The sequence below is a fragment of the Sus scrofa genome, chromosome 14, assembly GCF_054392235.1.
Source record: "Sus scrofa isolate SSC_HxYL_T2T_F1_AM1 chromosome 14, Sscrofa_HxYL_maternal_Yorkshire_Landrace_v2.0, whole genome shotgun sequence".
Classification (NCBI taxonomy): domain Eukaryota; kingdom Metazoa; phylum Chordata; class Mammalia; order Artiodactyla; family Suidae; genus Sus; species Sus scrofa.
Window position 1 is genome coordinate 53,852,261 of NC_139396.1, and position 26,722 is coordinate 53,878,982.

The window sequence follows — 26,722 nt, forward strand, 5'->3', positions numbered from 1 at the left end:
TGGGAGGTTGAGGGGAGGCTGGACTTCCCCACCTCCTGAAGCCTAGCTGTTGGCCAGGGTGTCAGCCCCAGGGGGTGGGAGCAGAGGAAGCCAGAGGACATTTCCTGTTCTGACCAACTGCGCTGGTGTGATAAATGTCCTGGGCACTAGGTGACCCTAGAGAGAGTGCATCAAGGCCCCCTGGCTGCCAGTGGTCTAGGACAGAACCCACTTCTCAGCCTCCCAGGGCCCAAGTGCCTTCCCTCTGTACTTCCCATAGGCTTCTCCGGTCTGGCCAGTCTGAATGGTGTGGAAGGGCAGCAGGCCTCCCACCAGCCGGTGTGTGTTGGGGTCTGGGCTCCTGGAGAGGTTGGTGCTGCAGGTAGGAAAGGCAGAAATGCCTGTAGCAGCCTAGAGTGAACCCGGAGGCCTCCCTGGAGAAGGCATCTCCCTCTGAAGGTATGACTTCCTGCCCAAACCTCCTTAAGCAGTGGACCTGGGGGAGAATGGAGGCTCTGGATTGGCTCATTTTAACTTCATTTACTGCAGTTTAAAATATTCTCTCCAAGGAGTTCCTGTTGTGGCCCACAGGTTAAAAATATGACTAGAATCCATGAGGATGCGGGATCCATCCCTGGCCTCTACTCAGTGGGTTAAGGATCCAGCATTGCCGTGAGCTGTGGTGTAGGTTGTAGATGTGGCTCGGATCTGGTGTGGCTGTGGCTACAGATGCAATTTGACCCCTAGTCTGGGAACTCCATATGCCGTGGGTGCGGCCCTAGGAAGCAAAAACAAAAACAAAAACACTTGGGATCCTGAAAGGCAAACCCACCCTCACCCTGACATGGGCCCAGAGGTAGCAGCCTCCATTTCCGTGTGTTTCCTGTGGGGTCTTGGGCGTGGGATGACAGGCTGCAATCTGATCTTCCTGCTTCATGTCACATCATCCTTGTCCCTCTCATTGCTGGGGGATTTTGGGAAACTCTGGACCCCCAGCTCCCTTACCCAGCAGAACTCCCTGCCCCAAAGTGCAGGCTGAGGAGGTAGAAGGGACTGGCTCTCAGATGCTCCAGTAGGGGGGTTGAGGTGGGGGTGGGTGGGGGGAGGATAGAAATGCCCCAAAGACCCCTCTACTCATAGCCACTAGCTGAAGCCTGGGAGCACCTGGGAACCCCCAGGTGATTAGTAACTGTTTTGTGCCAAAAGTTTTTAGGCCCTGTTCCCAGGATTGGCGTGATCTGATCAATTGTTCTTCCCCTGTGTCTGGCACAGAGTAAACACTCAATAAATGCTCCCACCTGGGCCGAGGCCCAAGGAAGGGACCATCTTCCTGCAGTCTGGCTGCCTGCTCCAGCCAGGAAACCTCCCAGGCGCAGCCCCCTCCCCAGCACAGGCCCCAGCTGAGCGCTCTGGCCAGTGACTTCCTGCCTGGAGCTCCTGGCTGGAGCTGCCGGAGCTGCGCTTCTCCCCTGAGAAGGCCTGGTGTCCAGGCTCCCGTGACACCCCTTGCCTGGCCCAGCCCATGAAGCTGCCCCCCTCCCTGTGGCTTTTTGCAGCAGGCAGGCATTCTCTGACATTCTCTGGAGCTAGTGCTCTTCTTTTCTGACAATAATAGTGATAAAATAGGATCAGCCATTTGTTTCTTCAACCCCACACCAAACACCCCATAGAGAGCAGTTCTTAGAAAGCTCCTAGCGAGTGCCAAGAGAAGAATGTTAGCCCATTTTACAGCTGGGGACACTGAGGCGCAGAGACGGAAGCTTTCTCTTGTGCAACACGCAGCAAGGAAGTGGCAGAATTAGGGTGTGAACCCAGATTTGGTTGGTGGCTCCCCCGTGGAGAGGTCATCAGTGGTGGTGGCTCTCTCAGAGCCCCTCAGCCATTTCTGTCTGTCCATACAGGTCAGGCGCATGACTCCAAGTGTATGACTATCAAATAGCAGCCAGCTTCGGAGTTCCCGTCAAGGCTCAGTGGTTAACGAATCTGACTAGGAACCATGAGGTTTTGGGTTCGATCGCTGGCCTTGCTCAGTGGGCTAAGGATCCACCGTTGCTGTGAGCTGTGGTATAGGTCGCAGACGCGGCTCGGATCCTGCGTTGCTGTGCCTCTGGCATAGGCCGGTGGCTACAGCTCTGATTAGATCCCAGGCCTGGGAACCTTCATATGCCGCGGCAGCAGCCCAAGAATTGGCAGAAAGACAATAAAAAAAAAAAAAAAAAGAAAAAAGAAAACAGCCGGCCTCAACCCCAGGAGGCACAGGTTCATGAATTCATACAAGTAATATTTCTGGTGCACTTGCTCTGACCAGACCCTGCGGAGTGAGCAGGAGTGCAATGGCTTCTTGGCCCTGGGGGCAGACACTACAGGCTGATGGAAGTGGACAATGAGCAGTATCGCTCATGTTTAGTTGGCACGTCTAGCAGACAAAGCCAGGTTCTAATCCAAGCTCTGCCCCTGGCAGGCCTTGTGATCTTGGGCAAGCCATTCCTTCTATACCTGGGCTTTCTCATCTATAAAATGGGTATATTGCTAGGATTCCACCTCCTTCCCCCTGCCCCATTGGGGAATAAACAAGTGAATGACTACAAAGTGTTCAGCACAGGTCAGGGCACTTAAAATGTGTGAAATAGTGTCATTTATTGTTTTTGTTTTGTTTTGTTTTGCTATTTCTTGGGCCGCTCCTGGGGTTGAGGATGGCTGTTTTTTTTTTGTTGTTTTTTTTTTTTTTTTTAATTGTCTTTCTGCCATTTCTTGGGCTGCTGCCGCGACATATAGAGGTTCCCAGGCTAGGGGTCGAATCGGAGCTGTAGCCGCCAGCCTGAGCCAGAGCCACAGCAACGTGGGATCCGAGCCGCGTCTGCAACCTACACCACAGCTCACGGCAACGCCGGATCGTTAACCCACTGAGCAGGGGCAGGGGCCGAACCTGCAACCTCATGGTCCCTAGTTGGATTCGTTAACCACTGCACCACGACAGGAACTCCCCTATTTTTTTTTTTAATTTTAATTTTTAATTTTTGTTTTTCTGGCCACACCAGCACATGGAAGTTCCCAGGCCAGGGACTGAATCCAAGCCACAGCTGCAACTTATGCCATAGCTGCAGCAATGCCAGATCCTTCAATTGAACCCATGCCTCTACAGTGACCTGAGCTGCTGCAGTCAGGTTCTTAACCCACTACACCACAATGGGGACTCCCATTTAAAAAAATTTTCACCCTGTGGCTCTTTTCCAACCACCTGGTGGGTTTGCGATCTGGATGGAGGAGCTGAGGCCTCCTGACTCCAGCAGGAGCTAAATGAAGCTTTTATATCCCCTCCTCTGGATAAATATTCTCTGGCAGTGAGTCTTCCTTGTGCGCATTTGGGTACTGATCCAGTGTTTTAGGGGTGCCTTCTGTGTAGGGTTTCCATTAATTGCTAGCTGTGAGACCTCTGTGCTTCAGCGTTTCCATCGTAAAACAGGAGCAATTACTGGCCCTACCTCCTAGTGCTACTATGAATTTGGGAGAGTTAATGTTTTGCAAAAACAGTTAACGTTGGATGTGTACTAAGTGCTCAGTACACACTACTTGTCCGTGAGGAATTGGAGTAGGGGGCCAGTGAGGAGGGCTGCTAGCCATTGCCTGGGTGGTGAGGGAGCTTGGTGTGGGCACAGCTATTCTGAGACGGTTCCTACCAGGGTTTGGTGCTGCAGCTGGGCTTCAGGACTTTGACCTATAGGGGTGAACGGGTCAGGTGTTCCAGGCAAAAGGAAGGGCCTGGGTGACCAGAAGGGGGGTTGCCCCAGGGAGAGGAGGTGGCTATTTGTAGGTACTGCCACGCATCTGCCAGAGGAGCCAGAATTTGCAAATCCAGCCAACCTCTTGCATTCCTACGTTCATTCATTCAGTGGGCATTTATTGGGCTCCGGCTACATGCTAGGAACTGGGGCTGGGGCCGGGAGTGACTCCTGGTATCATGGAGCTCACAGTCTGGTGGGAAGAGAGTCACTAATAAAATAATCATAGCTGATGACAGCACATTCAGGATTCAGTTGCTGGTGAGCTCAGAGCACAGAGACACCTAATGCAGTTGCCTAGGGGCAGATTACATGGGGTCTTGTGGATGGGACAGGAGCTTGTGTCTGGAATCTGAGGGCTCTCTGGGTTCTCCCAACCTCTGAGGACAGTGCTGGCCTCACCTGTATCAAAGTGTAGAGTGGCTGCAGGGTTGACGCAGGACAGACTACTCATACGTGCAGGTAAAACCCTCACTTTCAGCACCGGGGGTGGTTTTCTTGGCAGAGTGTGGTGGCCATGGGCACACGTGGCCCTTCTGCCTGATAGCCTCCAGTGGCTGCCTACTGTGTGTAGGTGCCCACAACTCTGTGATGTACAAAAATGTCAAGTGTGTGCACAGTACCCTCCCAGCTGGTGCAGCGGCACCTACTTTGTGCTGTATGGGCTGTGTTGCTGTGATTGGTACAGGGTCGCCACCATGGCTAGAGGTGTACAGTGGGGTGTGGCAGAAAGAACCCCAGTTTCTGGGTTCACATCTCCACCTTGAGTCCCCTTTCAAGGACTCCTTACAGGAATTCCCATTGTGGCTCAGCAGGTTAAGAACCCAACTAGTATCCATCCCTGGCCTCGCTTAGTGGGTTAAGGATCAGGTGTTGCCATGAGCTGTGTTGTGGGTCACAGACTCGGCTGGGATCCTGCATTGCTATGGCTGTGGTGTAGGCCGGCAGCTGCATCTCCAATTAGACCCCTAGCCTGGGAACCTCCATATACCACTGGTGCTGCCCTAAACAAACAAAGAAGCAAAAAACCTCCTTACAGCCATCTTAGGAGGCGGACACCATGCTGTTCTCCATTTGACATATGAGGAAACCAGGCTTCAGAAAGGTCCAGCCAGGTATCAGAGGCCACACAGCCAATGAGCACACATGTGCTCTGTGGTGTGTTTGTGTGTATGTGAGCAATATAATCCCAGAAGAACAGGAATTTCTCCTGGATACTTTTTTTTTAGTGTCATTTTGGGGCTGCATCTGCGGCCTGTGGAAGTTCCCCAGGCTAGGGGTTGAATCAGAGCTGCAGCTACTGGCCTATACCACAGCCACAGCCATGCCAGATCCAAGCTGCATCTGCGACCTACATCACAGCTCACGGCAACACCAGATCCTTAACCCACTGAGTAAGGCCAGGGTTCGAACCCAAGTCCTCATAGATCCTAGTCAGGTTTGTTACCGCTGAGCCACAATGGGAACTCTGAGCAGGAATTTCTGTCTGGGTAAGTGCTGTATCCCCAGGGCCTAGCACAATATCCAGCACACCGTAGGCCCTCAGTAATATTTGGGTGAATAAGCAGCCATGATGGGACCTGGGCCCAGCCAGGCTTAGTTGGAAGGAAGGATGGTACTGATGGTAGCTAGAGAGGGCCAGGGTTCAGCACCGTGGACAGCAGAGGGTAGGGGTCTTCTCTGTTTTGTGTGGAAGTTCCAGCTGAGATGGGGCAGGCAAGGGTCTGCCTGTCCTGGTGTTCCCCCCATCAGAGCAAGAAATATCTTTGTACCACATGTGAGTCTTGTTGATTTATTCTTTTTTATTTGTTATTTCATATTTATTTTTATTGACATTAATAATATACTCTCATAACATTTATTACAAGCCTTACTAGGTTTTTCCTACGTTCTAAGGCCTTTACACCTATTAACTCAGTGAATCCTCATAACATTCTTATGAAGTAGGTGCAGTCACATTCTCCATTTTACAGATGGGGAAAATAAGGCAGAAAGAAATCACTCACCCAGGATCACCTAACTAGTAAGTGGTCATGCTGGGGTTTGAACCCAGGCTCCAGGCACCATGTTCTTAATCATATTTTCTAAAGACAAGTAATAAGCCTTACTTCTCCCCTTGCACCCCAAATTCTGCTCCCTCCCCCACAGGTCACTATTGTTTCTGGATAGGTTTTCTCCAGCCACACTTTTCCTGCTCACCACTTAAATACATTTATGTACAAATGAGAATTCGTGGAGTTACCGTCATGGTGCAGCGGAAACGAATCCAACTAGGAACCATGAGGTTGTGGGTTTGATTCCTGGCCTCGCTCAGTGGGTTAAGGACCTAGTGTTGCTGTGGCTGTGGTGTAGGCCAGCAGCTACAGCTCCAATTCGACCCCTAGCCTGGGAACCTCCATATGCTGAGGGTGCAGCCCTAAAAAGACAAAAGACAAAAAAGAATTGGTAGTTTGGTTTTGTGTGTTCATGTAAACGGGCTTGCACAGACAGTTTGCTTTTTTCTTTAATGCTGTGCCTTAGAGATTCCCCAAGGTTGTAGCATAGACCATCCTCCTCCTCTTCCACGGCTGCTGCATACTGCGGCCTGCAGATGTATCACAGTTTATTTCACCAGTCTCTGGTGGCCAATAGGTTTTATTTACTATTTCCGCATTATAAATTTTGGGGCAGAAAACACCTAGCAGGGGATTATCTTGTACATGCTTCTCTGCATATGTATTCTTGAATACTTACAAGTGGAATTACTAGGTCTGAAAATAATCCTGCCAAAATTGCCCTCCAAAGAGGTCATACCCCTAATGTACTGGAAGCACTGTAAGAGAGTGCCCATTTGGCTTCATCTTCACCAGCACTGGGTATTAAGGGAAATTTTTCGCTCTTTGACCTTGTGCCTGGTGAGTAGAGCGTCTGACGATGGTTTAAAGTGGTCATCTTCTCACCTGTCCGCTCTCTCCTCTGTGGCTCACTCCCCACCCACCATGTCTTTCAGCCTGGCTGCCCCACCTCCGTCTCCGCCATGAACGGGCCCACCCTACAGCCCTCCTCGGCCTCCTCTGCGTCCTCGGCCTCCTCGGCGTCGTCCCCGTCCCCGCGTGGCTGGAGCGAGTTCTGCGAGCTGCACGCGGTGGCCGCGGCGCGGGAGCTGGCCCGACAGTACTGGCTCTTCGCCCGAGAGCACCCGCACCACGCGCCGCTGCGCGCCGAGCTCGTGTCGCTGCAGTTCACCGACCTCTTCCAGCGCTACTTCTGCCGCGAAGTGCGCGAGGGCTGTGCGCCCGGGCCGCTGGGACCCCGGGCCGCTGCCCCCGCCCGCGACTACCGTGAAACGGGCCGCGGGCCCCCGACCAAGGCCGAGGCTCCCCCGGCTGAGCCGGGCCCGGGCCCCGCCACCCCCGCCCCCGCCCTGCCCAAGGCCCGCAGCTCGGAGGAGCTGGCCCCGCCGCGGCCGTCCGCCGCCTGCTCCTTCCAGCACCTGCGCCACAGCCTCCGCCACATCTTCCGCCACCGCTCTGCCGGTGAGCTGCCCGCGGCCCCGGCAGCCGCGGCCGCGGGGGAGGCAGGTGAGGCCCCGGCCAGGCCCGGCCTAGCCCGAAAGCTCCTGCCCTGGAGCCTGGCCCGGGAGCCGCCGCCCGAGGCCCTCAAGGAGGCGACGCTGCGGTATAGCCTGGCAGACGAGGCCTCCATGGACAGCGGGGTGCGCTGGCAGCGCGGGCGGCTGGCTCTGCGGCGCGCTGGCGGCCCCGACAGCTCGGACCGGGTGCTGGAGCTCTTTGACCCGCCCAAGGTAAGAGCGCTGCTCCCGTGGCTCCAGGTTGTGACAGTTTTACAGCAGGTGGCTGCTAAGTACCCAGAGGAAAGCATGCCTTTTGAAAAATGAACTTTTTCCTCTGCGAATCACTTCCACTCGCAGATAGTCCAGAGTTCCCATGCTGCTCCCCACCCAGCGTTGACTCCTGTTAACCTGTTACATTAGTGTGCACACTCATGTTATAATTTGGGAACAAAGTTGGTACATTATTATTAACTAAATCTCTGGTTTCTTTGGATTCTGCTAGTTTTCCCTTAATGTCCCTTTTCTGGTTCAGGATACTGTATTAGATTTCATTGTTACGTCTCCTTAGGCACCTCTTGGCTCTGACAGTTTCTCAGACGTTTCTTGTTTCCTTTGACCTTGACAGTTTTGAGGAGTACTGGTCAGGGGTTTTGTAGAATGTTTGGGGACACCATAGATGGTCATCATGTGGGCTAGAGGCAGCCTGGTCCAAGGTCCTTGAAAATCCTGACTCAGATTGACCGTGTCAAATAGGAAGATTTCTCCTAGGCCATTCAAAACCGTCATGGATTCCTTGGGGCTGCCCATGCTTTGTGGATGTCTTATTTTCTTTCAAGTTGAAACATTTTTGTCTGTCCCCTTTGCAACTAACTGAATTCCAGCTGTGCAGTTGAGGAGGCTCAAGGGTCACCGTGTTCTGCACACCTGACATACTCCATCTTTGACCAGATGTGTCAAGTTGATGGAACGGTGTGGTTTTCCTTTAATTCCTTTCTCTTTGTGGTCCTGTTATGTCCTAAGGCCTTGGTCTAGAGAGCGAGGAAAACAGTCCCCAGCCCTGAGGGATCACCGTCTGGGTTGAGGAGACCAATTATTCATTCGTTCTAAAGGTACCTATTGGAGGAGTTCCCATCATGGCTCAGTGGTTAATGAACCCAACTAGCATCCATGAGGACGCGGGTTCGATCCCTGGCCTCCCTCAGTGGGTTAAGGATCTGGTGTTGCTGTGAGCTGTGGTGTAGGTCATAGGCGTGGCTCAGATCCTGCATTGCTGTGGCTCTGGTGTAGGCTGGTGGCTACAGCTACAATTTGACCCCTAGTCTGGGAACCTCCATATGCAGTGAGTGTGGCCCTAGAAAGACAAAAAAAAAAAAAAAAAAAAGGTACCCGTTGAAGTTGGATGTGGCTCCAATCCTGTTTGGCTGTGGCATAGGCCTGCAGCTGCAGCTCTGATTTGACCCCTAGCCCAGGAACTTCTATATGCCGTGGGTATGGCCATAAAAAAAAAAAAAAAAAGTTCTTGTTGAACACCTGCTCAGTACAGGCACGTGCTAGGTACTGGGGGAATTGGCATCTTGGTGGGGGCTGTTGAAGGACGAAAACAAAACATGAAGATGGGATTATAAATTGTATTTTGCGTTCTGAGGGAAAGCAATGGGGCCTCTGGGAGACATACTACCTGATGCATATGAAGTACACCTGAAACTCTGTGTATGCCTGTGGCCCAGTGCCCCAGGCACTTCCTCATACCTCCTCCGCAATAGCACCCCCCAACACCGGCCCCCCCACTCCTACCCCCGCAGATTGCCGTCTCTGTTTTGAACTTCATGTAAATGAAATCACATGTTACATTGTTTGTCTGGCTCCTTTCACCCAGCATGTTCTAGAGATTTGTCCATGTTCTCCGGTGCATCAGAGTTTGTTTCTTTTTTATCACTAAGTAAATCCAGTCTGTCATATGGATGTACAGACTGTTTGTTTTATCTGTTCACCAGTTGATGACTATTTGGGTTGTTTCCACTTCGGAACTTTTATAAACCATGCTGTAATGAAATTTGCTCTTTGGTCTTTGTATGAACATACACTTGCATTTCCCTCTGGTAGATTCCTAGAAGTTCTAGGTCATATAGTAAGTATGGGGTTAACTTTATAAGAAACTTCTAAACTTTTTCCAAAGTGGTAGCATTTTGTATCCGCATCAACAGTGTATGAGTCTTTTTCATTTCAGCCTTTCCAGTGAATGTATTCTGGTATCTCAAACGTGGCTTTAATTTGCATTTCCCTGATGACTTCTGAGGTTAAGCACCTTTTCATATTTTTTTTTTTGGCCATTGGGATTGATTCTTTCGTCAAGTGTTTGTCATGTTTATTGAGTTGTCTGTCCTTATTGATTTGTAAAAGTGTGTACAGATCCTGAATGCACTTTGTATTGTACAGATTGTTTTTTGCTCTGTGGTTGCCTTTTTACTTCTTTAATGGAATCTTTTCTTGAACAGACATTCTTCATTTTAATGAAGTCCATTTATCAATTGCTTTCCTTTATGGTTAGTACTTTTTGCATCCTATTTAAGAAATATTTGCCTACCCACGGTCATGAATATCTTTCTTTTTTATTTATTTTATTTATTTTTTGGCCACACCTGTGGCATGTGAAAGTTCCTAGGCCAGGGATTGAATCAGTGCCACAGTAGCGACCCAAGCCACTGCAGTGACAATGCCAGATCCTTAACCTGCTGCACCACAAAGGAACTCCCATGAAGATTTTTTTTTTTTTTCCTTTTTAGGAGCATGCCTGCATGTATATGGAGGTTCCCAGGCTAGGGGTCTAATTGGAGCTACTGCTGCCAGCCTACACCACAGCCACAGCAACACCAGATCTGAGCTGCGTCTGCAACCTACAGCACAGCTCATGGCAATGCCAGATCTTTAACCAACTGAGCGAGGCAAGGGATCAAACCCACAACTCTGTGGTTCCTAGTCAATTCATTTCCACTGCACCATGATGGGAACTCCCCCATAAAGATCTTTCTGGTCTTTTCTTCTAGTGTCTTTATTGTTTGGGCCAAGTCATATTGACGAGCCTTCACGAGATCTATCCTGAATTAGTTTTTGTGTATGATGTGCAGTAGGGGTCAAAGTTCTTTCAGTTCTGGCACTTCATGCTGATGTTTTCCTATTGGATCCTCTTTCTCCTATTGGCTTGCAATGCTGCATTCATCCTAAACCTAGTGTCTATCTGTGTACTTCTGGACCCTCTTCTGTTCCATTGGCTTATGTGTTTGTCCTTATGCCAACACCACATTTTTTTTTTTTTTTTTTTTAGGCCACACTCACATGGAAGTTCCCAGGGTAGGGGTTGAATCGGAGCTACAGTTACCAGCCTACACCACAGCCATAGCCATGCGGGATCTGAGCTGCATCTGTGACCTACACCACAGCTCATGGCAAAACACCAGATCGATCCTTAACCCACTGAGCACAGCCAGGGATTGAACCTGTGTCCTCATGGATCCTAGTTGGGTTTGTTACCACTGAGCCACAGTGGAAACCTCCAACACTACCCTCTTAATCACAGAAGTTTCACAGTGAACCTTGAGGAGATGACTTTTTTATTTTTTTCCTGGCGTACAGGTGACTTACAGTGTTGTGTTAGTTTCAGGTGTACAGCAAAGTGAATCAGCCATACATAAACATATATGTCCATTCTTCTTCAGATTCTTTCCCTGTATAGGCTATAACAGAGTACTGAGTACCTTTCCCCAAGCTATATAGTAGGTTCTTGTTACCACTGATTGATTTTGTATACAGTAATGTGTATGTGCCAGTCCCAACATCCCAATCCATCTCTCCCCTCAACGTTTCCCTTTTGAAATATCTGAGTCTGTTTCTGTTTTGCGAATAAGTTCTTTTGTATCTCTCTCTCTTTTTTCTTTTTCTTTTTTTTTTTTTCCCTGCACCCCTTGTAATATGGAAGTTCCTAGGCTAGGAATTGAACCTGTACCACAGTAGTGACTCACGTCACTGGGGCAGTTACAATGCCAGATCCTTAACCTGTTGCACCACAAGAGAACTCCCTGTATCATTTTAAAAAATTGGATTCTAAATATCAGTGATCTCATATGATATCTGTCTTTGTCTTATTTAATTCACTTAGTATGATAATCTCTGGGTCCATCCATGTTGCTGCAAATGGCATTATTTCGTTCTTTTTTATAGCTGAGTAATATTCCATCGTATATATGTACCACATCATCTTTATCCAGTCTTCTGTTGATGGATATTTAGGTTGGCTGTTGTAAATAATGCTGCAATGAACATTGGGGTGCATATATCCTTTCAAATTATGGTTTTCTCTGAGTATATCCCCAGGAGTGGGATTGCTGGATCATATGGTAGTTCTATATTTAGTTTTTTAAGAAACCTTCACACTGCTCTCCATAGTGATTGCACCAACGTACATTCCCATGAACAGTGTAAGAGGGTTCCCTTTTCTCCACACCCTCTCCAGCGTTTATTGTTTGTAGACTTTTTGATGATGGCCATTCTGACTGATGTGAGGTTATATCTTATTATAGTTTAGATTTGCATTTCTCTAATAATTACTGATGTTGAGCATCTTTTCATGTGTTTTTGGCCATCTGTATGGCTTCTTTGGCGGAATGTCTGTTTAGATTTTATGGCCATTTGGTGATTGGGTTGTTTGTTTTTTTGATATAAAGGTGTATGAGATGTTTGTATATTTTGGAATGAGGAGGTGGCTTTTGAACTGAGTTCTTAATATTCCTAGGCCAGGGGTTGAATCCAACCAAGCCACATCTGTGGCAACTCTGGATCCCTTAACCCATTGCCCTGGGCCAGGGATCGAACCTGTGCCTCTGCAGTTGGACTTTTTTCTTTATTTTTTATTTTTTGTCTTTTTGCCTTTTCTAGGGCCGCTCCCATGGGATATGGAGGTTCCCAGGCTAGGGGTCCAATCGGGGCTGTAGCCACCAGCCTACACCAGAGCCACGGCAATGTGGGATCCAAGCCGCGTCTGCAACCTACACCACAGCTCATGGCAACGCCGGATCCTTAACCCATCAAGCAAGGCCAGGGACTGAACCCGCAACCTCATGGTTCCTAGTCAGATTTGTTAACTACTGTGCCATGACAGGAACTCCTATTTTTTGTCTTTTTAAGGCTGCACTTGTGGCATATGGCAGTTCCCAGGCTATGGGTCGAATCAGAGCTGTAGCTGCTGGCCTATGCCACAGCAATGCTATATCCAAACTGTGTCTACGATCCATACCACAGCTCATGGCAATGTTGGATCCTTAACCCACTGAGTGAGGCCAAGGATTGAACCCACGTCCTCATGGATATTAGTCAGATTTGTTTCCTCTGAGCCATGACGGGAACTCTGGATTATTTAATTATTTATCTTTTGGCTGTCCTGTGGCACATGGAGTTCCTGGGCCAGGGATCAGATCCCAGCTGCAGTTGCAACCTAAGCCATAGTTGTGGCAACACACGATCCTTAATCCACTGTGCTCGGCCTGGGGATTGAACCTGCGTCCCAGTGCTCTCAAGACACCACCAATCCTGTTATACCACAGCAGGAACTCCTGCAGTGTGGATTCTTAACCCGCTACACCACAACAGAGACTCCAAATGTGTTTTTAAGAAAGAAGAATAGGGAGTTTTTTTGTGGTGCAGCTGGTTTAGGATTCGGTATTGTCACTGTTGTCACTGCAGTGGCCTCAGTTGCTTCTGTGGCACAGGTTCAGTCCCTGGCTTGGGAACTTGTATATGCCCTGGGTGTAGCCAAAAAAAAAAAAAAAAAAAAGGAAGGAAGGGAGAGAGGGAGAAAGGGAAGAAGCAAGCAAGCAAGGAAGGAACAGAGTGTGGTGGGAGCACAGACGGGAAGATGGGGCAGGGGGAGGATGTGCAGGCAGAGGGTCCCGTGAGGAGTTCATATTTTATTCCAAATGTAATGTAAAGCTTTTGGAAAAATGCAAGTGCAGATAAAGACTCTACTCTTTGTTTTTAAAAAGTCTCAAGGCCCTAATAGCATGAAAAGCAAATAAACCCCAGACACATGGTCTTATCTGCATGATAGTGCGAGGTTCCCTATAAAACTTTGAAAACAACCGCTGCTGCTTAAAATAAACCATCCTGGAAAACCCAGTGACGGGAGTGTAATGGGCCCAAGTTCAAATGATGAATTAGCTTTTTTTTCTCAGCTCTGGGGCCTTAGGCAAGTGGCATTCCCTCTCTGGGCCTCAGTTTCCTCCTCTATACAGTGGGGCTGCTCAGAGTTTGTGCCTTGTGGGGCTGTTGTGTTAACTGGGAGGGCTCATCTACTGAGCGCCTGGCACAGTAAGTGTTACCGTTCTCCTCCTTATTCTGGTTGTTGTGGTACTACATGATTTGGGGCTGAGAACGGATTTATTTCCAGTGCTGGTTTGGGCGCTCAGTGCCCAGCTGGGCTGTACCACGGCTCCAGTCCTTTGGGTCAGAGTCCCTGGGTTCAGAAGTGGTGTCTGGTCCTGGAGAAGCAGGGCTGGGGGAGGGTAGCTGGGTCCCTGGGCTTCTGTTATAGGCTTGGTGGTGCCTCTGTGACCTGGGGTGTCCCCTACAAGGTAAGCAGCCCTGATGGGGCATCTCCTGTCACCTCTGCAGAGTGTCTGGTCTGACAGACCAGGCCCCAGCTCAGTGGGCTTCTGACCATGTCCCCTTGTTCCAGGAACATTCTGGGGCTGTTCTGAAGGTTTCCTGGAATGACTCAGAGTCCAGTCTCTGGGCCCAGGAAACCTAGACTAGAAGTCTTGAGTGTGCCTGCTGGGTGAGCAGCCTTGACCTCAGACCTTGAACTTGGAGTCGTCCATCAGAGCAGCTTTAAACAAAGGGAAAGGAAGGTTTGACTGCCAGGGCATGAGCTCTGGGTTCACACCCAAGCTCTGTCACTTAAAGGGTGCTCAGCATCTGTCTGCTCAGAATGGGAAGAAGCCTGGAGGATGAGGACTGAGAGAGGGCAGCTGCCCAGGGACAGCACTGGGGCCTCAGCCAAGCTAATGCCATCCAGAAGTCTGAGGCCAGGTGGTCCACGACTTGTGGGTCAGTTTCACCTGGAGTTGGGTCACAGCTCTGCCTCTGACCCTGGACTGCTCACCTCCTCACTCGGAGCCTCAGGCTCCTCAGCTGTAAAGTGGGGGTGACAGCAGTAGTCAGGGGCCGAGGGTCACTGTGAGGGCTGTGGTGAGAGAGCACCCCATCACAGGTGGTGTGTAAGTAGAGGCCACAGGCTGCTGTGGGGTGTGGTTGGAGGGTTCTTGGAGGAGACATCTGTGGCTGGTTCCCAAAGTCCGAAGTCTGGTTTCAGTGGCATCACTGTGGGCGGGCGGGCGGGAGGTGGGGCAACCCGTCCTTCTGCTGCACTCTGGCCCTCAGGGGAAGGCTGGGGACTGCCTCTGCTGGGGGTGGTCAGAAAGGCCCCTTGCCAGGAGGTGAATCTGGGATGAGAGAAGGTACCTATCCTGGAAGAGCTGGGTCCCACCCAGGCTGAGGAACTGGAAAGTGCCAAGGCCCTGGCGTTGGCATGAACCAGGAGACTTTGAGGAGCAACCAGGTGGCCAGGGGCTGGAGTGGAGGGAAGGAGGGATGGGGTTGGAGAGGTGTTGGGGCTGGACTAGGTGGGGCCTTCTGGGGCACAGTGAGGGCCTTAGGTTTTACACTAAGAGCAGAGAGAGCCCTTGGAGGATTTAGGCCCAGAGGGGCTGGGACACTTCCCCAGCAGTGGGAATGGGCTTGAGGAACCCTCTGGAGCTGCCTATGGCCTTCCAGCTCTGGGAGAGTGTGGCATGATTCTTCTCCTAGAAGATCCTCTGGTCACCATGTCCACTTGCCCTGTGGCTCCTCCTTCCCTTCGGGCATCTCTGAGCCTGGGGTGGGCTGGGCTGGGCAGGGGGAGCATATGTCTACTACCTTACATAGGCACCTACTGTGTGCCAGGCAGTGCCCTAAACACTTGACCTCAAGTCCTTCCCATAAAGGCAAGTGTATTGGCCCATTTGACAGATGAGAAAACCGAGGCTGGGAGAGGTGAAGAGTCTCACTCAGGATCATGCCCCTAGGGAGATCTGAACCTCTGATCCCAATGGGTCCCTACTCCTGAGTCCCCAGCCACACTGTTGAACCGTCTTCTTTCAGCTACGGTGCAGAGAACCAGCTCCCGGACAGACCAGGCCTGAGATCTGCCATCTCACTTGGGCAGTTGAAAACAAGAAAGTTGGATTGGTTGCCAGTACTTAAAAACCATAAAATGGAGTGGTTTCATATAAGAACCCAGATTTCTGGTTTCTCTTGTAAATGGGAGGATTTGGCAGTGCTGGATCACTTGAAGTGTGTCCCATCCTGGCCCCTGCCTGAGCTCTGCAGAGGAAGAGCCTGACCAGGGGTTGCAGGGGCCCCAGGGTGGAGGAGAGACTATAGGAGCAGCCACCAGGCTGGGGGTGGCTGGCCTAGGGCTGGGCTTTCCTAGGAGCTGGGGGTCCCTTTTCGAATGGAGCACATCTGAGCTGGCCATGGCCTTGGGGCCAGCCTTTCGCTCTCTGGGGCCTCAGTTTCCCTGTATGTCCAGGCCTGGGCTGGCTGAGATGGTCTCAAAGCCTGGCCAGCCCTGCCAGGTCCAGGGGCTGAGACCCAGCTTCTCTCATCTGTGTAGTAAGGGTAGTGATGGATTCCTAGTAGCTGTTGTTGGAAAAAATGCTTTTTTTAGGTAGCATTTATTTGGCATTTGTTATGTAGGAGGCACTTTGCTGCCTTGGCTTCACTTAACCCTCACAGCAGCCCTGTAGAGGAGCTGGTGTGGTTGCCCCCATATCACAGATGGGGAAATGGCATCCAGGAGAGGGTAGATGACTTGCCCAAGGTCACCCAGCTCTGAACAGCCAAGATGGGGGTGGGATCCAGGCATTCTGGCTACACCTGGTGCCACGTGGGTCTTGGGTGGGGATGCTGGTCAGCCAGTGGTGGGGGCATCTGTTTTGAGTTCTCAGACCAGGAAAGGCTCTCTGTGGCCCTCTTGTCCATGACACCAATTTGCGAATGGGGACACTGAGGCCCAGAGGGGGCTGGCAGTGCCCCTCTCACCCAGCGTGTAAGAGCTGGTGGACCCAGCGTGCCCCGCCCTTGGCCTCTGCTGCTCAGCTCAGAGAAGAGGTAGAGGAAGGAGGTTGGGGACTCCCATGGGGTTCACCCACAGCCCCAAGCTCCCCCCTGCACCCCAGGCCTCCAGGAACCCCAGGAGGAAGTGGTCTGGCTGGGAATGGCTGGATCTGCTGGTCCTGGGGGTGGCTGGGATGGGGGCAGTCAGACCATGCCCCCTCTGCTCCTTCTGAGCTGTCCTTGGGCAAGTGACGGGGCCTCAGTTTCCTCATCTGTAGGATGGGGGTGGTCCCAGCGCCTGTGCAGGTAGAGAAGCCTGTACACATGGTAGGTGCTGACTGGGCATGAGCAAGGCCAGCAGCCCGCGGGCAGTGGGTGCTCGTGGAGGCCCGGCTGCTGAAGGGGCCGAGTGTCTTGAGCACTTGGCGTGGGTGAGGGCAGTACCCAGTTAGCCCCCTTAGCACTCCTGTGACTCTCCAGGGTCAGCACTGCCGCTGCACCCGCTTTATAGATGAGGACGCTGAGGCTCAGAGCCGCAGAAGGAGCCACTGCTGGCCCCTGGGGGCCTGAGCCCGAAGCCGTGCCCCGAGTGTGGGAAAGAGGAAGCAGAAAGAAAGGGACGTCCGCCGGGGGCCTGGCGGTTTCCTCCCGGAGGCAGGAGTGCGAGGAGGAAGAGGAGGGCCGGGCAGGAAGCGGGCGGGAGGGGGCAGCCTCCTGGGGCTCGGACAGGCCTGGCCCCGAGTCCTGCCTCTGTCTCTCCTGAGCTGTGCGACTTTGGGAAAGGCACTTCGCCCTCTCTGGGCCTCGTTTTCCTCCAGTAAAAAGAGCTGAGTGATGGCACCCACCTCGGGTCGGTGTAGACTAGCTGCTGGTGGTCTCTACAAGGCTTCACTGCTGTAGTTGTTGATATTTTTATTGTTTTCAGCACCATGGGTCCTGCCTTTGACACAACCCATGCAATCGTGACAAACCTGTGAGGCGGGGACAGTGATGAAGCCATCTCATAGATGAGGAAACAGGCTCAGAGAGGTAGAGACTTGCCCAAAGCCACACATCTGGGAGGCTGAGGAGCAGGAAGGGAACCCGGTGCAGGCCTGCTAAGGCGGGGCGGGGGAGGGTGCTGTGTCTGCACCCAGACAGGCAGAGGAGCCACCCACCCTCCCCCTACAGCCCTGTGGATCTTCATCCACCAAACCAAGCCCCGCTGTCCCAGGGGAGGCAGCGCCCCAGAGGCCAGGGGCTCCTCAGTCCCACCCTCTCATGGGAGGACCAGGGGCAGAAGGCATCCAGGGTGAGGGGGGATTCCTGTGGGTGCTCTGCCCGGGGCTGCTTCGTGCCCAGGTGGGTCCCCGCCCCTCTCAGAGCTGTGAAGTGGGCGCCCAAGCGGCTTGCTCTGGGCCTTCTGGGGCTGGAGGGGGAAGGAAGGCGGGGTAGTGGTGGGCAGGGCTCTGAGGGGCCCCCAACCACACACACAGCAGCCCTATCTGCCCCTTAGTGGGGTTTCGTGTAAGATCGTTTTTTGAAAAGTACTTTGCCGCTTAGAAGAAACCCCCAACCACGCCGAAACCGCGGGCAGATGGTATCTGCGTGCTGTGCTTCTCGCAGCTCAACTTCTGTGAATCCAGAGACGGGAAAGTGCCCTCAATCCAACAGGGGAGAGTGACGAACGAAGGGAGGTCACTGCTTATCGCCCCCAGCTCTGGTGCCCCTGGGGGCTGTTTCCACACTGCCCCCACCCCTCACCCATGGCGCCCAGGGCCTGTTAGCTGTTGCCAGCATTTTGGAAGTTGGTCTTCTGGTTTCCTTTGTTTGAGGGACTGGGTGTTGGGACACAAAACTGCAGCGTCTGGGCTGTGGGCTTGGCGGCCGGGGAGAAAGACAGGTGGACAGGTTGGGTTCAGATCTTTGTTCCTGTGTCCTTGTTATGTGGCATTGGGCTGAGACCCTGGGCTCAGCCTCAGTTTCCCCATCTGAAAACGGAGTGTCAGTGCTGGCCTCTCAGGGTGCTGGAGTCAGAAACCAGCTCCTGGAGGGCCTGGCACGAGGCTTCCACTGTGAGAAACAGAAGGGGCTTCCTGTGTGAGAAGTCAGCAGACCCTGGAGGTGGGGCGGCAGAGGCTCTCCCTGGGAGGGACAGCGACCTGGATGGCACTCCCAGTGGTACCAGCTGATGGCACGGCTGGCCAGGCAGGCCTGCTGGAAATCCCCCACCCACGACTTTGTGAATGGAAAAGGAAACCAAAGTGCACCAGAAGAGATCGCGTTCTGAGCGGCTGGCCCTCACTGGTGGTGGGGGTGGGGGTAGCTTCCTTCCCCAAGGCAGGAGGGGCCGCCTCAGCTTCCTTTTTGGGGCCCCACACCCCTTTTTCCTATCTGCCCTCTGCGCTGGGGAGGAGGCCACTGTTTCCCTCAGTCCACGGACCCCGCTGACGGCTCAGCCTCTGGCACCAGTGGGTGACAGCGTGCGGGGGTGGGGGTGGGGTGATCACAGGGCACCTGGGCTCTGGATCCTCCCTGCCTCTGCCCGATCCCCTCTCCTGAGCCTGACTTGAACCTGGACTGCAGCTTGGCTCTGGCTCCGGTGCGGGTGTCTGAGGTCCACAGAGGCAGCAGAGACAGACGTCTCTCTCCAGGGAACCCTCTATAACTGGAGGTCCTGCTGCATCTCATTTCACATCTTTGTGTAATCTAGGAAATTGTGTGCCTGACCCAGGGCCTCCCACGTTTGAGTTCCTAGTGTTTCTGGTTTTGTTTTTTCAATTAATAAAACTCATGGCAGGAATAATGGACCAGTAACTTAAAAACCACCCACAATTGTACTACCTGGAGAAAACCAGCATTTCCATTTCAGTAGATGTCTTTGTAATCTTTTGTTTTCTATTTGTTTCTCTAACTTTCCCCCCAAATTGCAATTCCATCTGCATTCACTAATTCTTTTTTTTTTTTTTTTTCTTTCTTTCTTTATGGCCACACTCTCGGCATGTGGTAGTTCCTGGGCCAGGGATCAAACCCGAACCACAGTTGCAACCTGCGCCACAGCTGCGGCAACACCAGGTCCTTAACCTGCTGTGCCACAGTGAGAACTCCTAGCATTCACCACTTCTTCATTTGGCACTTATCTCTAGAGCCCCTTCTGTGTGCCAAGCATGCTGGGGACTATGGGCAGAAACTTTGGGACAAAAACCCCAGCCCTTGTGAGACTGGTACTCATCATACTGTTTTGTTACCTTTTTTTAAAGCTTGTTTCAAACATTTTTGTTTGCTTAAACATTTTTCAAGAATGTCTTAAATAACCTAGCTGCACAGTATTTCATTTACATAACCCCTGATATATTTATTATTATCTAGACTCCTCTTTCAATCATTTATAACTTTTCTGCTCAAATAGATAACCTTGTGACAAATATCTTGTGTGTAAATCTTGGTACGTATGTCTGATTATTTCCTTAGGCTACATTCCTAGAAGGGAAGTGCTGGGTTGAAGGCTTTGTGAGTGCTTCTCATGTTTTCTTTCTCTGAAAGCTTGAGAGATAGTTTACAAATTATGAAACTGTGTCAAGTGTACAATGGTTTTTAGTACATTTACAGAGCTGTATAGCTATCTCCACAATTTAATTTTAGACTAGTTTCATTATCTCAAAAAGAGACCTTGTGCCCACTAGCAGTCACTCCCGTTCCTTTCCTCCTGAGCCCCAGGCAACCACTGATCTGCTTTCTGTATCTATAGGTTTGCCTGTTCTGTTCTTTTCGTATAAATAGAATCAGACAATGTATGGTCTTTTGTGATTGTCTTCTTTCACTTAGCATCATGTTTTCAAGGTGTATTTTGTTCCTATTTATTACTAAATAATACTCCATTGTAAGGATAGATTACATTTTGTTTATCCATGCCTCTCTCAGTGGATGGACATTAGGTTATTTCCATTTTGGGGCGATTAATGAATAGTGCTGCCATGAACATTCATGAATAAGTTTTTGTGGACTTGTGTTTTCATTTTTTTCCTGGGTACATACCTAGGAGTAGAATTGCTGGATCCTATGGTAACTCTATGTTTTAACATTCTGAGGAGCTGCTCGACTGTTTTCCAAAGTACTGCACCATTTTCTAGTCCTACCAGTAATGAGGGTGTCAGTTTCTCTACATCCTCACCAACATCTGTTAGCATCCATCTTTTTGACTGTAGCCATCCTAGCGGGTTTGAATGGTTTTGATTTCCATTTCCTTGATGGCTCTTGGTGTTGAACATCTTTTCATGTGCTTACCAGCTATTTTTTTTTTTTTTTTTTTTTTGTCTTTTTGCTATTTCTTGGGCCGCTCCCACGGCATATGGAGGTTCCCAGGCTAGGGGTCGAATCGGAGCTGTAGCCACCGGCCTACGCCAGAGCCACAGCAACGTGGGATCCGAGCCGCGTCTGCAACCTACACCACAGCTCACGGCAACGCCGGATCGTTAACCCACTGAGCAAGGGCAGGGACCGAACCCGCAACCTCATGGTTCCTAGTCGGATTCGTTAACCACTGCGCCACGACGGGAACTCCGACCAGCTATTTTTTAAGGCTGCTAATAGATCCTTTTCCTGTAGTCTTCCAGAAAGGTTCTTATACCCATTTATCTTCAAGTAGTGGTGCTAACACTGGGTATTTTTTTTAAAACCTTTTCCCAACTTCTAAGGGACATGGTTATCTTGTCCCTTCTGATTATGAATGGAATGGACCATTTCTCTTTTTTAGAAACTTTGAGCTGTCATTCACATAACATCAAATTCCCCATGTTAAAGTGTAGCTTGTTGGTTTTTAGTATATTCACTGTGTGTGCAGCCGTCACCACTGTCTAACTGCAGAACATTTCCATCCCGTCAGAAAGAATCCCAGTGCCTGTTAGCAGGCAGCCTCCAGTCCCATCCCCACTCCCCAGTTCCGGGCACCCACTAATCCTACTTTCTGTCCCTGTGGATTTTGACTGTTTCTCTTATGTTTCTTGGTCATGAACATTTACTCCGTGCCTCTCGTCTGCACTGGCTGCCTCTTTCCTGTTGATTTGCAGGAGCTCTTTACTTGGATATTAGTGCTCTGTCACACACTGCAACTATTTCCCTTGTTTGCCACTTGGCTTTTCAACTTGACTTCTGGAAGTTTTTAAGTCTGGGCAGTGAAATACAGTGATCTTTTCCTTTCTGATTTTGTTCTTTGCTTTTTCTGCTTAGAAAGGCCTTCCCTAGTGCCCCAATGTCAGATAAGTACTTAGGTTCTTCTGTTCCAGTCTTGTCTTGGTTTTATTTTTCGCATTTAATTATTTAATCCAGCTGGCTTTTATTCTTTGTGGCTGGTGTGATTTCCTGTTGTTTTTTGGTGTCAGTGAGATGCTGTGTATCATGGCATATCACATAGTGAGTGCTCACGAAACATGGGCCAAGGATAAAAACAACTCATGGCAGACTGAGCTTGGAAGGGCGGAGATTCCCGGAGTGGTGGCCGCAGCCCCGACCAGCTTCTAGGGCCTCTGGGTCTCACCCTTGTTTCCCCATCAGCTCAGCCCCAGGCTCTGCTGGGTGACTCTGAGCCTCCTTGGTGTCCCTGCAGCCCCCTGAGCCCCAGAGGCCCTCGCTTTCACCTCTTCTTCTGAATCATCATTCTTCGAAGGCAGGCGGTGGCCACCATCTGGGGCTTTTGGGGATCTTGGTGGTGACGAGCCCCCCTCCCCTCCGGTGCACACCCCTCCCTGAGGCTGGTGACAGAGGTTATTTGTTATTTCTTAACCACAGCTTTTTCCACCCTGCCCGGCGCGGAGCAGACACGAGGCCCAGGGTGCAACTGGGGGCTGCGCTGCTGCGTGAGGGGCTTCCCCTGCTGGTCTGCTCCTCGGTGGGGTTGGGAGGTGGGCAGGCCATAGAAGGCCCTTGGGGGCCGGCCAGCTCTGGGACCCTTGGCCCTGTGGCAGACTCAGGTGGGTCCCTCTGCTCTCCCCCCAGGACCACAGAGCACACCCTTGCTGCAGCAGGAAGGCCCCAGGGCCCGTGCCAAGTTCAGCACGGGTGAGCCCCCTCCTGCCTGGGGCCTGGGCACATGGCGTTGCCTCTCGGAGCCACGGCTTCCCCTTTTGTCTGGGGGGCTGACCACAGCCCGGCACTCGAGGCCTGGGGTGTCCCTGGCATCGAGGTGGCCCAGTGGCACTACGAGAAGAAGGGGGACAGGGACTGGGCGCACGGGCCTTGGGGCTCTGCAGCCAAGTGGGGGCAGGGAGGATTCCTGGCGGGAAGCCTGGAGCAGGATGTGGTCGTTCAAGGCGTGGGCTGGTGGCAGCTGGTTTGCAGCCGGTGGTGGTGGGGGTAGGGGAGCGTTTGGCTGGCCCCCCCACACCCTGCTCTGGACCCCCAGGTGGCCCAGGCCCCAGTGCCAGCTGAGTGTTCCCAGGCAAAGATGCCACTTCTGTCCTCAAGAACATCTCAGGCCAGCCAGGGACAGAGGAGTGCTTGATCAAGCCTGGCTGCTGAGCAGCTCGAGGAGCTGCAAAGCGATTGATCCTAATTTGCCAAAGGTTTTGGGCAAGAGTGGCACCCTATGTGGAGGGGAGAGGCCTCAGAGGCATCAGCATGCAGCCCTCTACCCGACCCCCGCACATCCCTCCCCCAGCTGGGGTGTGCGGCCTGGAAGGTGAGCGCAGCTGGTGAAGATATTGGTGGCTCATAAGCCCCTTGGTTCACTAGTTCACCTATGCTGACAAGGGGGTGCAGGGAGAGGGACTTCCAGGGTAGTCCCTCTTAGGCCACAGAGCCCCTCAAACCTGGGTGTGGCCCCCAGGCCCATCCCCACAGCTGGCTTATCCACACTCGCTATGGACCTGGGCTTCCACATCTCGGGAGGGGCTGTTGAGGGATCCTGTGTGTGTTGGTGGTGCTGTCTCTCTGTGGGGGTCTCTGTCTCTGGGAGTTTGTTCCTGGGGGAGGTTGATGCAGCATCTGAGAGGGGCTTTGTGTCCCTCTCACTGTGAGTCTGTGTGTGGGGGTGGTCTCCGTCACTCTGAGAGGGGACTTTGTGTCTGTGTCACTGCAAGTCTGTCCTGACATGTGAGGGGGGACTCTGATGGGCTGGAGGGGGAGCTCACTGTAGGTGGGGTTTTATTTTATTTTATTTTATTTTTTGCTATTTCTTGGGCCGTTCCCGCGGCATATGGAGTTTCCCAGACTAGGGGTCGAATCGGAGCTGTAGCTGCCAGCCTATGCCAGAGCCACAGCAACGCGGGATCCAAGCCGTGTCTGCAACCTACACCACAGCTCATGCCGGATTGTCAACCCACTGAGCAAGGGCAGGGACCGAACCCGCAACCTCATGGTTCCTAGTCGGATTCGTTAAGCACTGCGCCATGACAGGAACTCCATGTAGGTGGGCTTTTAGACGAGCCCCCAGCCCCTTTGTCTCCACATCTCTGGCCAACTTACCCCTCCCACATGGCCTCCTTCAGGCCTCTTAGGGTCTGACAGTAGGGGGCAGGCTTTCACCTTCACGCTCACTCAGGGTGTGATCTGGGGATGCCTCCTGCCCAGCGCGGGAGAGGAAAATGATGAGGCCTCTGTCTCTGAGCAGGCTGTCCCATCAGGTCTGTCTTACCATGTCAGCATCAGCCTTTCTCTTTCTGGCACTGGCCGGCTCACTTGCCGGGCCAGGGAAGCTGCCTCGATCCAGGTGGCTTTTATGGAAGCCTCTCCCATCCCTTTCCTGGTTCCCTGTGGGGAGAGGGAGCATGAGGTGGCAAGGGGCAGACCAAGGGGGAAGACCTGGCCCCTAGTGGACTGGGTGGATCTGGGAGCATCCAGGGCACTCAGGCAAGAGGCACTTACAGAAGCCCCAGGGCGCGTGGAGCAGGATGTTCCAGTATCACCTTCATTTTACAGATGAAAAAACAAAATGCAGAGAAGCGAAGTGATTTGCTGAGGGTCACACAGAGGAAGAGTGGCTGAGGCAGGCATTTGAAGGGTGTGTGTGTGGGGGGAGGGGGCTCTAGTTGGGGCAGAGGAAGGAAGTGACCTGTGGCCCGTAGTTCCAACATTTGTTCAGTCCTTGAAATTGGCTTGTTGCCTTCAGTTTGCCTCCAAGGGAGCCAGGCAGCCAGGGGGTGAGATAACTCGCCACACCCCCACATTGGCCTCTGCTCCCAGACATCTGAAGGCTGTGGATCCAGGCACCCACCCAGCTACTCACCCATCTATCTGAGAGACACTCTCCAAGTGCCTCCTCTAGGCTGGACCCAGGGCTGGGCCTCAGCTAGGAACAAGGCTTGGTGCCCTGTCCCCACCCCCAGAGGAACTCCCAGTCAGATGGTGGGGGCAGCTGCACCATCAGGAAATTATGGCCAGGCCTGATAAGCCCTGTGCCGAGGGAGAGGCATAGGAATCGTACTGACCACGACCTAGGGGTCAAAGAAGGCTCCCCAGAGCAGACCTGCAGTTGGGATCGGGCCTGGCTGTGGGACAGCATGAGCTGGGAGGGACAACCAGATGGAGGTGGTTGCTGTGGGCTCTGGGGCTGGGCAGACAAGGGTCTCAGCCTCAGCTCCATTCAGCTCCTCTCTCTGTGATCTCTGTGACTGGGGACAGGTGATTTTGCCTCTCGGGGCCTCCATTTCCCCATCTGTAAATGGATGGCTTAGATAAGTGTTCACGGGCTGGTAAATGCAGTAAAGGGGGTTTTGTGATGGTGACTGTGTGTATTTAGACACCGTGGTCAGGGAGGGCCTTCCTGAGGAGCTGACACTTGAGCTGAGACCTGAATCTGAGAAGAGTCAGATTTGTGAAGATGTGGAGGAACTGTCCTTTCAGACAGAGGGAACAGTAGGTGCAAAGGCCCTGAGGCGGGAGTATGCTTGATGACTTGAAGGAACGGTGGAGGCCAGTGTGGCTGGAAAAGTGAGGGAGGGCAGATGAGGCTGAGAAGGTCACGCAACATCTTGTGGGCCACAGTGAGGACCTGTGCTTCTATTCCCGGAAAGATGGGGGCCACGGGAGGGTTTGGAGCAGAAGAGGGGGATGGGAAGTAGGTAGATCCTGGATGTCTCTGGGAGTAGCACTGACAGGACTGATGGATGGCAACTCAATGTTGATGCTGCGCATCTCGGGGGGTTCAGGGTGTCTCTGACACCTCACTCTTAGTGGGGGCTCTGTGAGCACCCCCTTTGCCCCCAGGAGCTGCTCAGGACTGGAATGCAGTCCGCCTGGTTCCAGAGCCCTTGCCCTCAGCACCCACCATTCTGCCTGTGGGATGGCCTGTACTCTCCCTCCTTCAAGCCTCTTGTGCCTGGGGGAGGAGGAGTGGGGTGGCCTTGCTGCCCAGCATTCCCCTCAGATGGCAGTGGGTTTGAAATACACCCAGGCCTGTCTTATTTTTTTTTATTTTTTTATTTTTTTGCTATTTCTTGGGCCGCTCCCGCGGCATATGGAGTTTCCCAGGCTAGGGGTCTAATCGGAGCTGTAGCTGCCAGCCTACGCCAGAGCCACAGCAATGCGGGATCCGAGCCGTGTCTGCAACCTACACCACAGCTCACGGCAACGCCGGATCGTTAACCCACTGAGCAAGGGCAGGGACCGAACCCGCAACCTCATGGTTCCCAGTCGGATTCGTTAACCACTGAGCCACGACGGGAACTCCCCAGGCCTGTCTTAAATGTGGATCCCAGGCTGACTTTCCGTGGCTCTGGGCCTGCTGGTTGTGATGGGTGCTCTGTGTCGTGACCAGCCCCCCACCCCCACCCCCTAGAAATTCTCTTAGCCTTGGCTCATTTGTGAAGTGGGGATAAAACACTGGTTTCATGGGCTGCTGGGGGGTCATGGGAGGCGCCCACCACTGTTCTTCAGAGAGACAGATGGTCCAGAGTGGGATGCTGAGGGTTTTCTCACTAACACATCACCATAATTGATGTCGACGTCTGTTCTTTGCTCTGAGACAATGTCCTTCCTGCTTCCTTGGTTCTGGTACCTCCATTCCTCAATATGATGCTCTTTTCTGTGAAACTGGAAATTTCTGGAAATGGTGCTGGCTTGTGAATTCAATAGTCTGAAAGTGTCCTGGATGGAGAGCCCAGGCCCCAGTGCCTGGCACACAGCAGATGCTCATTACAGGCTGGTGTGCGGGGGCCTATTAGCACAATTTCTAGCCACAGCTGACACCCCTGCCACCTGGTGCATTTTGTGTACTTTCTGGTCTCTGGGTGTTGGCTTTTGCTGTACCTAGCCTCTAATGCCTTTTCCTCCACCTTCTCCACTCTGGAGAGTCCTC

General features: G+C 52.2%; 1 protein-coding gene across 4 annotated transcripts in view; it reads left to right on the forward strand.

Moving 5' to 3' along the window:
• SH2B3 (SH2B adaptor protein 3) overlaps nt 1–26,722 on the forward strand; it is a 41,317-nt gene that overhangs the window by 4,403 nt on the left and 10,192 nt on the right. For 2 of the 4 annotated variants that reach the window (XM_005670660.4, XM_001929523.6), the window contains exon 2: nt 6,748–7,542. The exons of the other annotated variants lie outside the window; for them this stretch is intronic. In XM_005670660.4, coding sequence (XP_005670717.1) covers nt 6,775–7,542 — 768 coding nt within the window. In that variant the 5' untranslated portion in view covers nt 6,748–6,774. The remainder of the gene's footprint in view (nt 1–6,747; nt 7,543–26,722) is intronic. 4 annotated transcript variants of the gene reach the window in all.